At 44.5% G+C, this 16202-nt stretch overlaps 2 protein-coding genes across 3 annotated transcripts; one reads left to right on the top strand and one right to left on the bottom strand.

Annotated features, from left to right (window-relative positions):
- Positions 1 to 241: 241 nt before the first annotated feature.
- LOC125553954 (desmethyl-deoxy-podophyllotoxin synthase-like) lies at positions 242 to 14008 on the bottom strand. Of its 2 annotated transcripts, none has more exons than XM_087519734.1 (3): positions 13432 to 14008; positions 1415 to 1725; positions 242 to 859 (listed from the first exon to the last, which is right to left on the bottom strand). In XM_087519734.1, the coding sequence occupies exons 1-3, from the start codon at positions 13514 to 13516 to the stop codon at positions 242 to 244; spliced, it is 1014 nt and encodes a 337-aa protein (XP_087375860.1). In that variant the 5' UTR covers positions 13517 to 14008. The 2 variants fall into 2 exon arrangements, with proteins under 2 accessions (XP_087375860.1, XP_087375861.1); XM_087519735.1 differs by having other exon boundaries at positions 13444 to 14008.
- Positions 14009 to 15794: 1786 nt separating this feature from the next.
- Positions 15795 to 16202, top strand: LOC147976142 (uncharacterized). The gene has a single exon (XM_087520749.1). The coding sequence runs from the start codon at positions 15795 to 15797 to the stop codon at positions 16200 to 16202; it is 408 nt and encodes a 135-aa protein (XP_087376875.1).

Genomic DNA, 16202 nt, shown 5'->3' with positions numbered 1-16202 from the left:
TATTTATTGGTTTAGACCTGGATAGTGATCATGCCTCCAAATATTGGTAAAAATTCCTATCATTTGATTGAAAAAATTGATGGGCGCAGCAACATGCGCCATACTTCGACACATAACTCAACGCTTAACTTGCAGCGATGCAGTAATTAACAATACTTCTTAATAAGTCTTCGCACTAGACAAAGAAATAAAAGGCACGCATACTTAGGATTCTGTCGTCACATATCAATGCAAGTGCAAATTAAACCGGGGGCACACGAACCACGGCGTGCAGGTATAGGTTGTTCTTCCGTCGGACAGTGAGGCCCATCTCCTCAGTCATGTCCAGCTCATCTGGTCTCACCCCTCCTAGGAGCTCCCAGTCGAAGTGGTAGAGAAGTGCGGCCAATACAATCTCAATCCTAGCCTGCGCAAACATCATTCTAGGGAACATCCTTCGACCTGCCCCAAATGGTATGTACTCAAAGTCTGTTCCTTTGAAATCAACCATGCCAGATTCAAATCTCTCTGCTTTGAAATCCTTAGGGTATTCCCAGTGCCTAGGGTCTCTTCCGATTTCCCATGCGTTCACCAACATCGTGGTGCCCTCGGGGACATCATACCCAAGGATTTTGCAAGTATCACTTGCCTCCCTAGGGAGAAGCAATGGTGCAACTGAATGAAGCCTCATTGTCTCCTTGATGACGAGTCTGGGGTACTTGAGATTGATCAAGTCAGCCTCGATCACCTTCGGCTTTCCTTGGAGGTTCTTGCATACTTTGGCTTGTGCCTTCTGCATCACATTTGGGGACCTCATGAGCTCTGACATGGCCCATTGAAGAGTTATTGTTGATGTCTTGCTTCCGGCACCAAACAGATCCTGCAATTTGCCGATTTGATGAAATTTGGAATTGCTACGTATTCTAGGAAGTTTTGGATTGTCACCCATATGCAGTGAGATATCATGTAGCAATCCTCGAATAATAGCGAGTATAACATATAACAATTCTTCGATTATGTGTGAACTCAAGAAAAATAAAATGAATTAAGAGACACTTGTGTCTTGCAAGCTACTCTCTCGTTTCGAAATACTTGACCCTTTTTGTTTTGTTGTAACTACTCCATCATTTTTAAGTACTTGAACTTTTTAATTATATGTTGGTCAATTGTTTTGGTTTGACTCAAATTATGAAACAATTTTAACATTGACAACAACATATTGATAATAAACAGAATCAATCACGAAATGAACTATCAAAAAATGTATAATTAGTTTGTTTAATACTGCATCAACTGCAAGGTGGCATGGTGACTCGTGCTTAATCTCCAAATCATTCCAATTTAAAAAAACACGGCATATTTCTTACGGAACTCTGTGGCCAAAGTATAACTGCTAGAAGAGGGAAGGCAGAAGCAAAGAAATTGTTGTACTTACAAGTATAACTGCTTTGATCATTCCCATGGTAAGGGGCATGTCGAGGCCACATTCCTTGCGTATCCTCAAGAGCGCGTCCACAAGGTCCTCTCCTTCCTCCACGGCACCGCTCGCAGAGGTGGTGGTTGCCCTCTGCTCTCGTGTTGCTTGATCGCGTACTCCATGAGCTCGAAGCTCTTCTGGTGGTACTCCTCGGCCCGCCGTGTCATGCCACTGATGAATCTCTCTGAACCCGCTGGCGATCTTGACACCATCCTTGAGAGTCTGCAAGAACTCCTCATGCCTCCTGAATCTTTCCCCGATTGATACATCTCCAACGTATCTATAATTTTTGATTGTTCCATGCTGTTATATTATCAATCTTGGATGTTTTATAATCATTTTATATCATTTTTTGGTACTAACCTATTGACATAGTGCCAAGTGCCAGTTCATGTTTTTCCGTGTTTTTTACATTGCAGAAAATCAATATCAGACAGAGTCCAGATGCCACGAAACTTTACGGTGATTTTTTATGGACCAGAAGGAACATGGTGGGACCTGGTTGCACCTGGGGGGTGTCCCGAGGAGGGGACAACCCACCAGGGTGCGCCAGGAAGCCCAGGCATGCCCTGGTGGGTTATGCCCACCTCGGGTGCCCCTCGGACTGCCTCTTTGCTCTATAAATAGCCCCAAAATACCGGAACCCTAGAAGCGTCGACGAAATATTCATCCAGCCACCGCAGAGTCCAGAACCACCAGATCCAATCTATACACCATCTCAGATGGGGTTCACCACCTCCACTGGTGCCTCTCCGATGATGTGTGAGTAGTTCTTTGTAGACCTTCAGGTCCGTAGTTAGTAGCTAGATGGCTTTCTCTCTCTCGCTGAATTCTCAATACAATGGTATCTTGGAGATCCATATGATGTAACTCTTTTTGTGGTGTATTTGTTGGGATCTGATGAACTTTTAGTTTATGATCAGTCATATCTTTTTATATCCATGAAAGTTATTTGAGTTTCTTTGATCTCTTATATGCATGATCTCTTATAGCCTCGTATTTCTTCTCCGATATTTGGGTTTTGTTTTGCCAATGTGATCTATTTATCTTGCAATGGGAAGAGGTGCCCGGTAGTGGGTTCGATCTTACGGTGCTTGATCCCAGTGACAGAAAGGGAACCGACATGTATGTATCGTTGCTACTAAGGATAAAAAGATGGGATCTATATCTACGCAATAGATAAACAGATCTTGTCTACATCATGTCATCGTTCTTATTGCATTACTCCCTTTTTCCATGAACTTAATACACTAGAGGCATGTTGGATAGCGGTCGATGTGTGGAGTAATAGTAGTAGATGCAGGCAGGATTCGGTCTACTAATCTTGGACGTGATGCCTATGTAATGATCATTGCCTGGATATCTTCATAATTATTTGAGGTTCTATCAATTGCCCAACAGTAATTTGTTCACCCACTATTTGCTATCTTTCTCGAGAGAAGACACTAGTGAAACCTACGTCCCCCGGGTCTTCTTTCTCATATATTTGCTTGCGATCTACTTTTCCTTTGCATTTTTATTCAGATCTGTTGAACCAAAAATACAAAAATACTTTGCTGAACTTTATATTATTTACGATCTATTATTTCAATCTACTACAAATTTTTGGCATCGTTACCCGAAAGGGATTGACAACCCCTTTAACATGTCGGGTTGCGAGGTGTTGTTATTTGTGTGCAGGTGCTATTTGCGTTGTGTTGCGTGGTTCTCCTACTGGTTCGATAACCTTAGTTTCATCACTAAGGGAAATACCTACCTTTGATGTGCTACATCATCCCTTCCTCTTTGGGGAAATACCAATGTAATCCTAGCAGACAGGAGTTTTCTGGTGCTATAGTCAGGAAGCAATCAAAAGGAATTTCTGGCGCCGTTGCCGGGGAGGATCTTCAACATAACCAGGTTCCTAATAACAAATCTCATCTCCTCGCAATTTACATTATTTGCCATTTTCCTCTCATTTTTGTCACACCCTGATTTTCATGCCACAACACTTAAGCTAATAAATCTTGATAAAGTGTGGTTTGACAAAAACTTTTGCATTATTTGGCCTTTATTTCCAGTTGGTTTTCTCTCTGTGTTTTCAAGTGCTCTTTAAAGTCAACACAACTCCACCTTCTATACTTCATCTCCTTGCCCCAAACTTCTGCCCAATGATCATGCCATGTGTATAGAGCAATATAGTATTTTCATACAAAAATAATTTGGCCAAAAAGTATTTTCAAAAATTAGTTTTCCAAAAACCCCTGGATTGAGGTTTGCACTGCAAGTACCTGATTTGGGGTATGAAAAATATTTCAAAAGGTATATTTGAAACCTATTAGATATAGGATTTCCATAAACCCCAAAAATATAATTTTAAAAGTTATTTTCCTATTTTATTTAAAAGCTTTTTCTAAAGGCCAGAAATGGTCTTTAATAGGGAAAAATTATTTTATTATTTTAAAAATATTTGACAAAAATCAGGGAACCTCAGTGGACATATATTTTCCATATATAAGAGTTTCAACACATGGTCATGTTCAAAATATTGAACAAAACCTCCCAAAACCATTTCTGCCCATTTCAAGGATTTGAAATATTTCTACAGGAAATATTTCCATAAAAATCCAAGAAAAATCCAGCAAGTCACAAATGCATATTGTGATGATCTTGGCCTCACTTCAATCAAGGTCATTATGGTCCACCAAAATGCCCCATAACCCTTTCTGTTCAGAACCTAATTTGAGCAAGTTTGTACTACCAACTTTCTCCCCTTAACCCCAACTTTTGTGAGCACGTTCACATGACCAAATGAGGCCACTACACCAAGTAGTGCATCAAGGAGAAGTGTTATGCTCAACTAGATCTACACAAGTCTATTTCTGCTCATTTCTAGGGTTTACAAAAGTTGCATTGGCAACTTTGCCCAAATCAGCTCCAGATTGGTAGAAGGCCCTAATTATATGTTTCCCTTCACCCTGTGGAGTCTCATGGCAGTAGGAAATCATCTGCTGGCCCAAACCATCATCAAACACCTTCTGCCATTTTTCCAAAAACACCATTTTGACCCCTTCCACTAATCTCCTTGAGCTCAACTTTTTACCACAGCTCCTCCTAGTCTTCTCCTACCTGTAGTAACTCTCCCCTGGTCATTGCTCAATTATTGGAGGGGTAAAACCCCATTTTCTCTCTCTGGACAGCCCATTTCCCTCTCTCCCTCAACCTCTCTCCTCTCCTACTGGTTGTCCAGGGCATCCAAGGCCCTCTCCCCTTTGTTTACTCCTCCCTAAACAACATAGACACAAGTGGCCACGCCCTACAAGCCAAAGGCATGCCCTGACATGCAATTGGCGTGCTCCAGAACGCGCTACAGTGCACACCCGCACTGTAGCCGCCCCCTTCCAACCGCCTCCGGCCACCTAGGGCCTCCCCCTCGTGTCCCCCGAGGTCACCTCGACGTCCGCAGCACGCTACACTGTTGTCCCCCTCCTCTCTCTCCCTCTCCGGCTCTCCTCGCGTGCGGACAGAGCGCCGTCCGAGCGCGCCAGTCGCTGGCCGCGGCGGGGACCCGCTTTGACGCATTCCCCGCTCCCTCTCTTCTCCCCCTGGGCGTAGTCCACCTCCACGAAGTCCCTAGACTCGGCGCAGCACCTTCCCAAGGCCCGTAGCGACGAGCACGAGCTCGCCGGCGCACGAGCCCACGGTGCACCATCGCCCCGCCATAAAAGGCCACCCCCGGGCCCTTTCTGGCCTCCGTTCGCTCTCTCTCCCTCCCAGCGACCCCCTGGACCAACCCACTCCCCTCCTCGCGCTCTCCATCTGCCACCATGGTCGGAGCCTTGCCGTCGGCCTCTGCCTAAATTCGCACCCACCACTCCTCCTCCTCCCCTCTAGACCGCACTAGAGCACCTACACCATCACCGCGAGCCCCTCCCGTGCTTCTCCCCCTCCTCCCCGTGGCTGTTCCGTCGAGCTGCATCACCACCGTCAGCCTCGTCCGCCGCGGTCGACGCCTTGCTCAACCTGGTGCCCCTAGGCGACCGTGCCACCCACGGTTCGACGCGGCTGGGTCCCCTGAGCACGCCGGTGGGCAGAACATCGCCGGAGATGCCCTGTAGCACGGGCGACCGGCGTCGAGAGCCTCCTTTGTCTCCTGTCACACCCGTGCGGGAGGTGGAGGACGAACCTGACAGGAGGGCCCCGCCTCGTTAAGTGGACACGGGCTCTGCCCGCTGACGCCTTCGCTCGGGGAAGGCGTATTTCCCCCGAGTACGCCTCCTGCGTCGACCGCCCGCGCGTAGCCGTGCAGCTGGGCCAGCCCATGCCTATCTCTCGCCCAGTGCGCAGAATAAGGGTATAGTCTTTTTCTTATTTTCTTTTCCCAGATAATTTGTAAAATCTCCCAAATATTCATATTACCTCCAAATTTGATGATTCAAATTTCTAGTAGTTTCTAAAATCATGCCCTATCTCATGGTGCTATTTGCACATTTTTCCACAAGTATCTATTTCACAAATATTTATCAAAATCCTATTTTTCCATTTCTGTGATAAACTTTAGAAAATCACAGAGAGCCTATTTTTGATCCAAATTCCATGATTCAAAATCCTAGATGTCTATAAGTTCAAAACTTAGTTTTTGAACATTTTTACTAATACTTTCTGTATCACCTCAAATAATGGTCTATTTCTTCATATATAGCCAACTTTGCAAATTCATAGAGAAATCATTTGAACTCCAAAACCAGTGAAACCAACTCCTAGATGCTTCTAAAATCATGCGTTGTTAAATGGGTATCCTTGCTCATTTTTCAAAATAATATTTTTGTACACCTCTTGCAAATCCGTAAACCCCTTGATTCCATCATATCCAAATGTTTAGAAATATCCACTGACCCAATTCCAATGAAACCACTCTGGTTAATTTTCATATAACCAGAGATGTCCTAGAAAAGTCAAATTAATATTTTTAGAGCACTTTCATTTCCTGCCTTGTTGTGTTGCTTATTATGGTTGCTTTCGACGATAGTTGACAAAGTAGACGAAATGCTTGGAGTTGGACCAGAGATATTTGAAGACCTCGAAGACTTTGTTAAAATGGGCAAGCAGCCCTTTGACCATATTTATGAATCCCTTTTTATGCGTGTCATATAGCACTTTATTAGTGTTGCATCGGAATCATGATGAGATGGTAACCACTTTGATGGGTTGCCTCTGTTACCTCCTCGTTGATACTTGCATTGTGCATGACCCTACCTCCTTATGAGGGTTATGCCGGTGGGAGTAGATAGGATGCTAAGTAGTGCTACGCAAAAGGGATGGGAATATGCATGGTGATGGAGACAAAGTATTTTCAAAGGACTTTTCGAAAACCCCGTCGGGTGCCACTTATGCCCGAGGGAGATGATGAGTTGGGTAACCACTTGATGACGAAGTGGTGTACCGAGGCAAGTGTGTGTGTTGTTTTTCAAAACGGATTGGTTTAAGTTGCGACCGTTATTCCAACCTTACATGCGCAACCACTCTACCCTTGTATGGGAAAGGGCATTATTGATTACCTAGGCCGATACTAGCTTGGAGCCTGCATTACTAGTGACGGGGGAGAGTTGGTGCTCTCTCTCGGGACGGGGTCGTGCCAGGTAGGGCGGCCAAGAACATTTTTATGGGGCACCGGACACACCGTTGGTACCCCGTGCCAGTGGTATGTGATGAATATGGGAGCGAGGCTCCACAATTTTAAGTTGTGAAATGTTGGGCACGGGGGTTACTACCAATCGAGTGGACTCCATGTTAGTGTCGTCTAGGGAAAGATAGTGATCGGGTGCTTACCCCGGGTACTTGAGGTACCGCGGGTCGTGGATGACACGGAAGTTCCCCGGATCTTGTGGGTAAAGTGTGCAACCTCTGCAGAGTGTAAAACTATTTGAATAGCCGTGTCCACGGTCAAGGACAGTTGGGTAACCGCTCTTGGGCTACGTCCACTTGTTTACAAACCAGTGTGTGGGGGAAGAACTACTTGGGTCAAGTCAAAGGACTTGACATGGATGAGTTGGGTTGGAGCCCACTCCCTTTGTGTTGATATCTGTAACCTGTCCTCTTGGTTACTTGAATTCTCCTGATGCATGTCTTACAAGTTGTTGAACATGTCATTGCACTCAAAAACTAGCTTTCCGCAAAAAAAATTTACCTATATCATGCATTGTTGTATCTTGAACCAAAACATGGGTTGCTTGCGAGTACATTCAAAGTACTCATTGGCTTGCCACTGGTTATTTTATTGGCCAGGCATGAAAGAACATGATATGAAGAAGAGTACCTCGGTGACGAACATGCGAGCTAGGACGCTTCCCAGTCAGAATGCCTGTAGGGTTAAGGCAGATGGCATGGGTCCAAGTTATCGACGAAGATTTCCGTTGCGATGTTATACTCAAGACTTGACCATAATGGTCCTACTTGTGTAATACGGTATGTATGGATGTAAGACTCTTGTTATTCAGCTTCTGTGTGTTCAGTGAGCATTGATCTCTGGGATCACTGTACACGTGCATTCGGTGATCACGACTTATGAGTCGGGGTCCCCACAGTTTTCCTCTCCCCCACTTCACAAAAATTTGTCGTTTTATTCGTCCCTCTTTTTCCATTCGTCGTTTTCTTGCCGGATCTGTTTTTGCGTGCATCCTTGTTTGCCATTATGGATAGTTCTTCCTCTATTGCTTGCACTCCCGGGGACGAGGTTCTCAACTTTAAACAAAGGGGAGGAGAAAATTTGAAAGATGTTTGGTATAGAATTTGCAATGCTCATAATAGATCAACCCGTAAGCAATCTACCGTTGTGCTTCTGCATTGTTTTTATGTTGGAATCACCACTTGGTATAGATTCATCCTTGATATGATAACCGGTAGAAATTTCTTAGTGAGTCCTCCTTGTGATACTCTTAATGCTATGGGAAATTTAGTGGGCTCACCACCTCTTATGGTTAATGAAACAATTTTGACTCTTGAGCATGTCATGGAAAGACTAGATGCTATTGAAAATAAAATGCTCACCGAAGATCATATGGAAATTATACATAAAAAGGTGCATAATTTTGCTACTAATTTTGGGTCAAAAGCGGGCGATATTTTGAAGTTGTTAAAAGAGAGGGGTACCTTATTCCATGAAAGAATAGAAGAAAGTCCGTCTTGGATCGATAAATTGGAAGAAATCTTTAGTAATCTAAGCATGGATTTCAACACCACTAAAATTATTGCGGAAACTCCCATAAATAGTAGGAGATCTAGGAACAAGGGTGCATCTTCTAGTAATAATGATAAGGGAGACCTTAAGATGATTAGCATCCATCCAGACTTTGTTAAAGTGATAAGAGATCCTTTTTGTAAGAATGAAATATTTAAATTTACTCCAAGGAGTATTGTTATTGAAGGTCTTTATGCTAAATCTTTGACAGATTCTAAGTGTTTGATTGAAGAGTTGGACAAAGATGACAAAACTTAGATCCTTGCTTTATGCCTAGCTAAGGGTGTAAAACTATAGCACTTGTTGGGAGGCAACCCAATGAATAAATTTTATTTTTGCTTTTTGCTTCCTATTTTTGTGTGTTAGCACAATTATGCTACTGTTATGATTGTGTTTTTAATGTTTTAATTAGTGTTTGTGCCAAGTAAAGCCTTTAGGATCTTCTTGGGTGATAGTTGTTTGATCTTGCTAAAAAACAGAAACTTTTACGCTCACGAAATTAATTTTCAATTTTTACCAGGGAGCGATAAAATACCCATTCCACTTGGAGTAGATCAATATACAAATTGCGCAGGGCTTCCTAATTTTTCAGAATTTTTGGCGTGACCGAAGTATTTGAAATAGTCAGATTGCTACAGACTGTTCTGTTTTGACAGATTCTGTTTTCTTTGTGTTGTGTGCTTATTTTGATGGCTCTATGGTTTTCTTTGATGATTTTTTACCATAGAAAAGTTGGAATATAGTAGATATAATACAAAAACAAAATATGAATTGGTTTGATACAATACTTATAGTAGTGATTTATTATTCTTATACTAACGGATCTCACGAAGGTTTTGTTGAGTTTTGTGTGATTGAAGTTTTCAAGTTTTGGGTTATCTTAAGACGGATGAAGGAAGGATGGAAGAGCCTAAGTTTGGGGATGGCCCGGCATCCCAAGCTATTATCTAAGAATGAGCAACCAACTAATCTTGGGGATGCCCCCGAGTGGCATCCCTGCTTTCTTCCAACGATCATCGGTATTTTACTTGAAACTATATTTTTATTCGTCACACGATATGTGTTTTTCTTGGAGCGTCTTGTATGATATGAGTCTTTGGTTGTTTTATTTTGTGTTTTAAGTCATCAATCCTTGCTGGACACACCTATTTGAGAGGGCCAAAATTATGTCATGACTTGTTAGAATTGCTCTCTATGCTTCACTTAAATCTTTTATGAGCTAGGACTTACTCTAGTGCTTCACTTATATCTTTTTGAGCACGATGTGCTTAGTATTTTTGAATAAATTCTCTCTTGATTCACTTAGATTTATTTGAGAGTTAATAAATTTTTGAAGAAATTCTCTCTTGCTTCACTTAAATTATTTTGAGAGAAAGAAATTTTTTTATGCTCATGATCTTCACTTATATTTGTTTGAGCTTATGAAAAGCAACACAAGAAAATTAGTCCCAAAGTGATAGATATCCAAGAAGGATAAAGAAAAAGAAAAAAATGTCATGAAGATCATTGGACAAAATAAACTTGATTCTTAGTAATAGTTTCGAGATATGATGATGTGATATGTGAGTTATTTTGATGTGTAATTGTGCTCTAGTAGGAATATTGGTGTTAAGGTTTGTGATTCCCGAAGCATGCACATATAATCTCTCGTTATGCTATGATGTTGGAGAATGATTTATTTTTTATTGTCTTCCTTAAGAGTGGCGGTCGGAGACAAGCGATGGTATTTTTCTACCAATCTATCCCCCTAGGGGCATGCATAGTAGTACTTTGCTTCGAGGGCTAATAAACTTTTTCGATAAGTATATGAGTTCTTTATGACTAATGTGAGTCCATGGATTATACGCACTCTTACCTTTTCGCAATTTGCTAGCCTCTACGGTACCGTGCATTGCCCTTTCTCACATCGAGATGTGGTGCAATCTCCGCAGGTGCATCCAAACCCCGTGATATGATACGCTCTATCACACATAAGCCTTATTATATCTTCCTCAAAACAACCACCATACCTACCTATTATGGCTTTTCCATGGCCATTCCGAGATATATTGCCATGCAACTTCCACCGCTTCCGTTTGATGACTTGAGCATTCACTGTCATATTGCTTTGCATGATCAACTAACATAGTAGTTATGGCTCAGCCACCATTCATCATTTTTCATACATGTTACGCTAGATCATTGCACATCCTGGTACATGCCAGAGGCATTCGTATAGAGTCATACTTTGTCATAGGTATCGAGTTGTAGTTTTTATTTCTTTTGAGTTATAAGTAAATAGAAGTGTGATGATCATCATTATTCATTTTTAAAGCAGTGCCCCAGTGAGGAAAGGATGATGGATACTATGATTCCCCCACAAGTCGGGATGAGGCTCCGGACAATGAGAAAAAAAGGGGGACGAAAAAGAAAAAAAGAAAAATATATAAATAAACAAAGAGAGAAGGGGCATTGTTAATATCCTTTACCACACTTGTGCTTCAAAGTAGCACCATGTTTTTCATATGGAGAGTCTCCTATGTTGTCACTTTCATATACTAGTAGGAATTTTTCATTATAGGATTAGATGCACACCCACTTAGTTTTCATATTGAGCTTTCATACACTTATAGCTCTTAGTGCATTCGTTGCATGGCAATCCCTACTCCTCACGTTGATATCGATTGATGGGCATCTCCATCGCCCGTTGGTTAGCCGCATCAATGTGAGACTTTCTTACTTTTTTGCCTTCTCTATATTTACCCCTATCATCATACTCTATTCCACTCGTAGTGCTATATCCATGGCTTGCGCTCATGTATTGCGTAAGAGTTGAAAAAGATGAAGCATGTTAAAAAGTATGAACCAATTGCTCGGCTTGTCATCGGGGTTGTGCATGATAAATACTTTGTGTTAAGAAGACAGAGCATGACAAGACTATATGATTTTCTAGGGATAACTTATTTTAGCATCGATATTTTGAAAGACATGGTTGCTTGTTGATATGCTTGAGTATCTAAATTATTATGTCAAAACTAGACTATTGCTTTGAATCACATAAAAAGTCCAAATGCCCATGATATAAAGAAAAGAATATGATATGGCATATTGAACAGCACTCCACATCAAAAATTCTATTTTCATCATTTACCTACTCGAGGACGATTAGGAGTTAAGCTTGGGGATGCTGATACGTCTCCAATGTATCTATAATTTTTTATTGTTCCATGCCATTATATTATCAATCTTGGATGTTTTATAATCATTTTATATCATTTTCGCGTACTAACCTATTGACATAGTGCCAAGTGATAGTTATTGTTTTCTTCCTGTTTTTTTACATAACAGAAAATCAATATCAGACATGGTCCAAATGCCACAAAACTTTACGGAGACTTTTTATGGACCAGAAGGAACATTTTGGGCCCTGGTTGCACATGGGGGATTCCCGAGGAGGGGACAACCCACCAGGGCGCGCCAGGAGGCCCAGGCCCGCCCTGGTGGGTTGTGCCCACCTCGGGTGCCCCCCGGACCACCTCTTTGCTCTGTAAATAACCCCAAAATACCAGAACCCTAGAAGCATCGACGAAATATTCATCCAGCCGCCGCAAAGTCCAGAACCACCAGATCCAATCTAGACACCATCTCGGATGGGGTTCACCACCTCCATTGGTGCCTCTCCGATGATGCGTGAGTGGTTCTTTGTAGACCTTCGGGTCCGTAGTTAGTAGCTAGATGGGTTTCTCTCTCTCACTTAATTCTCAATACAATGGTCTCTTCGAGATCCATATGATGTAACTCTTTTTGCGGTGTGTTTGTTGGGATCTGATGAACTTTGGGTTTATGATCAGTCATACCTTTTTATATCCATGAAAGTTATTTGAGTTTCTTTGATACCTTATACGCATGATCTCTTATAGCCTCGTATTTCTTCTCCAATATTTGGGTTTTGTTTGGCCAACTTGATCTATTTATCTTGCAATTGGAAGAGGTGCCCGGTAGTGGGTTCGATCTTACGGTGCTTGATCCCAGTGACAGAAAGGGAACCGACACGTATGTATCGTTGCTACTAAGGATAAAACGATGGGATATATATCTACGCAATAGATAAATGGATCTTATCTACATCATGTCATCATTCTTATTGCATTACTCTGTTTTTTCATGAACTTAATACACTAGATGCATGCTGGATAGCGGTCGATGTGTGGAGTAATAGTAGTAGATGCAGGCATGAGTTGGTCTAGTAATCTTGGACGTGATGCTTATGTAATGATCATTTCCTGGATATCGTCATAATTATTTGAGGTTCTATCAATTGCCCAACAGTAATTTCTTCACCCACTGTTTGCTATCTTTCTCGAGAGAAGCCACTAGTGAAACCTACGGCTCCCGGGTCTTCTTTCTCATATATTTGCTTGCGATCTACTTTTCCTTTGCATTTTTATTCAGATCTATTAAACCAAAAATACAAAAATACTTTGTTGCACTTTATTTTATTTACGATCTATTATTTCAATCTACTACAAATTTCTGGCATCGTTACCCGAAAGGGATTGACAACCCCTTTAACACGTCGGGTTGCAAGGTGCTGTTATTTGTGTGCATGTGTTGTTTACGTTGTGTTGCTTGGTTCTCCTACTGGTTCGATAACCTTGGTTTCATCACAGAGGGAAATACCTACCTTCGCTGTGCTACATCATCCCTTCCTTTTTGGGGAAATACCGACGTAGTCCTAGCAGACAGGAGTGTTCTGGTGCTATAGTTAGGGAGCAATCACCGGTCATGGCACGAACCGCTGAATCTTTGATGAGGATGTCAATTCGCTCACCCACATTCACGAGCTTCATGGGCGGTGCCGTCATGACGGCAGCCACGAGTCGGCAGACCTCATCCTCTCGGATGTGGCGGAACGACTACACGCGGCGCACACTGAGAAGCTCGAGGATGCAAATCTTGCGAAGCTGCCGCCACAAGGCGCCATAGGGAGCGAATACCAGCCCTTCAGAGTTCATGATCTTCAACGTGGGGCTCCTTGGTCGTGTAGCGAAGACAACGTCATGTGTATGCATGATCTCGCAGGCAGCCTCCAGGGGATGTGGCCACCATCACCGGCACCTTGCCGAGCTTGAGGTACATAAGAGGCGCGTCAAGCCGGTGAGCGAGGTCGGCCATGACACGGTGCATGAGAGGGTTGCCGACGAGGTGATGAAGACTGCCGATGAGCGGTAGCCGCCACGGACCAGGTGGCAGACGCACGCCGCTATTGCCGCCGCTGTGTTTCTATTGAGCTTGAAGAGAAGGAGAGGAATGAGGAGAACCAAGAGAAGGCAAAGGTAACACGCCCACTACTCCATGGAGAGGTCTCGTGTGTTGAGCTAAGGCACAGTGTGGTAGAGTGAAGGTGATGCTGCACTTTGAGTCTCTGACTCGAGGGCCTAATCTTATATAGTACTTCCTCCGTTTCTAAATATATTTAAAAAAAATTCTATATAGACTACATACGAAGTAAAATGAGTGAATCTACACTCTAAAATACGACTATATACATCCGTATGTAGTTCATATAGAAATCTCTAAAAAGATATTTTTAGAAATGGAGGGTATTAAGGCGCAATGAATTAACTGTTGTGTTAATTAGAGGGTGAGAAACAGAAAAGCAGCCTGTATGCAGCCAATGCATGCACGGTGACAGCTTGATTATTGGCTGGCGGAGTAATGCATCATAATTGTGTGAGTAATTAGGCGCTGTGGTTTAACTACCCATGCTATTTTTGGGTCGTGGGCAAAGGAATTTACAGCCAATCGCTAATCACCCAGATCCAGAAATTGCTCATGAGCGCCAAGTAAACCGTGACAGAGCACCTAATCTCTGTCCTCTTATGAATTAGGCATTTCTAACCGTTTGATTTCGTTTGTTAAATGTTAATGGCCGTTGGATCTGAAGTAAACACTATGTTCGCCGCGAACTGGGCCTGAAGTCGCAAGGGCAGCTACTCCCGTAATTGGGCCACGTCTCCTGCTCGGCCCAAGGCTAAGCCCGGTTCAGCCTTACACGACGGAATCTCCCTCCCTTCCTTCGCTACTTAGGCTGCCCCCTCCTCTCCCCGCCGTCGCCCACGACGGCATCTCCTACCTCCTCGCTTCCCTACACGCCGATGTCACCGCCTATGCCTCCGCGTCCCTCGCCCGCCTCGTGGCCACCCGCGCCGATCCTCTCGCCCGTGATGACGGATCCTCCCCTCCCCAACATCTCTCACGACCTAGGCGAATCCTCCCGACACCGTCGCCGGCAAGAGCAACCGAAGCAGCGACGCCCGGCAACTTGCCCGGTGAAACTAGAGAGAGACAATGATGATGTAGGCATGACATGATGCAGATTTTCCCGGCGGAGCTGAGGGCATGTACAATGAAGGCATCACCTTCATGCTGCCCCATGCCTTCATTTAGACTTAAAATATTAAAGCTACCATTTACATTTTTCCTCACCAACGGAGGCAACCATCAGTAGACCCCGCATTAGTGGTCCCCATCTCGGTCCTTCTCTCCTGTCTACGTCTCTACCTCCTTCGTTCTTCACCTTTTATCATACTTTTCTCACATAGTAGCTACCTCCTCTGCAAGAGACCGGTTCTTGTGCAGAGGACCATCCGAACCTGATTTGCAAACACTGAGCCGAGCTGGACCTGCCGGGCAGCACCAATGGGGCAGCCCGTTGGCCATGCCCTGAGGCCAACTCCATCGCGCGACCCCATTTTGTCCGGCCCTGTCCGTTTGGGGTAAAATGGACAAACGAGGCGGCCCAGCGCGCGACGGTCCGGACCCATCTGGTCTGTTTTGTGTCCGGGCCGACCCATTTCGAGCACAAATTTGCGCCGGGTTTGGGTCGCGGCGGACAGCGAACGGACACTTCGAACGTTCGCGTCGGGGCCGCGTGGCAGGCAGCCACCTACCTCCCACCCGCCAATATAAATGCGCACGGGCGGGTGGCCCCACCTGTCATCCGCACTGTGAAGGGTCGCCGTCCTTCTTAAATGGGAAGCCGTGGACCGGTCGTCGTCCATAGTTCCCACTCTGGCCCCTCTTTACCCCCTCGAAACCCTAGCCGCTCCCCGTCGTTGACCTCGCCGGCCGGCCGCAGCCATGGGCCTTTGGAAGCATGACCGCAAGGGGAAGCACAACCGCGAGGCCGGATCCTCCTCGGGATGCCGCCGCGGCTCCGTCAAGAAGGAGGAGCCCGCATCACCACCGTGCTCCTCCATTCGAGCCCCCGCGCCTGCCCCCTTCACTATCGCGCCTAGGGCCACCGACGAGCGCGATCGGCGGTACCTGGCTGTCGATGTGTGCTGGCGGTACTGGGAGACGAGGACGCCGGTCCCGTGGAGCGACGTGCACCTCCCCAACAACTGGCACCTCTCCGCGGACCGGGTCCCCGTCCCACCGGTGCCAGCAAGCGGCCGTGCCAGGCACAATGAGATCGAGCGCCGCCTCCTCCTCCTCCCCAACGACCTATTCCACGACGAGAGGTACGCCCCCGACTCCATATTATGA

The sequence above is a fragment of the Triticum urartu genome, chromosome 4A (genome assembly GCF_056163025.1).
Source record: "Triticum urartu cultivar PI428250 chromosome 4A, HENAU_Tu73, whole genome shotgun sequence".
In the NCBI taxonomy this organism is placed as follows: Eukaryota; Viridiplantae; Streptophyta; class Magnoliopsida; order Poales; family Poaceae; genus Triticum; species Triticum urartu.
Note: the sequence above shows the minus strand (reverse complement) of the source record. Positions and strands in the feature narration are given on the sequence as shown.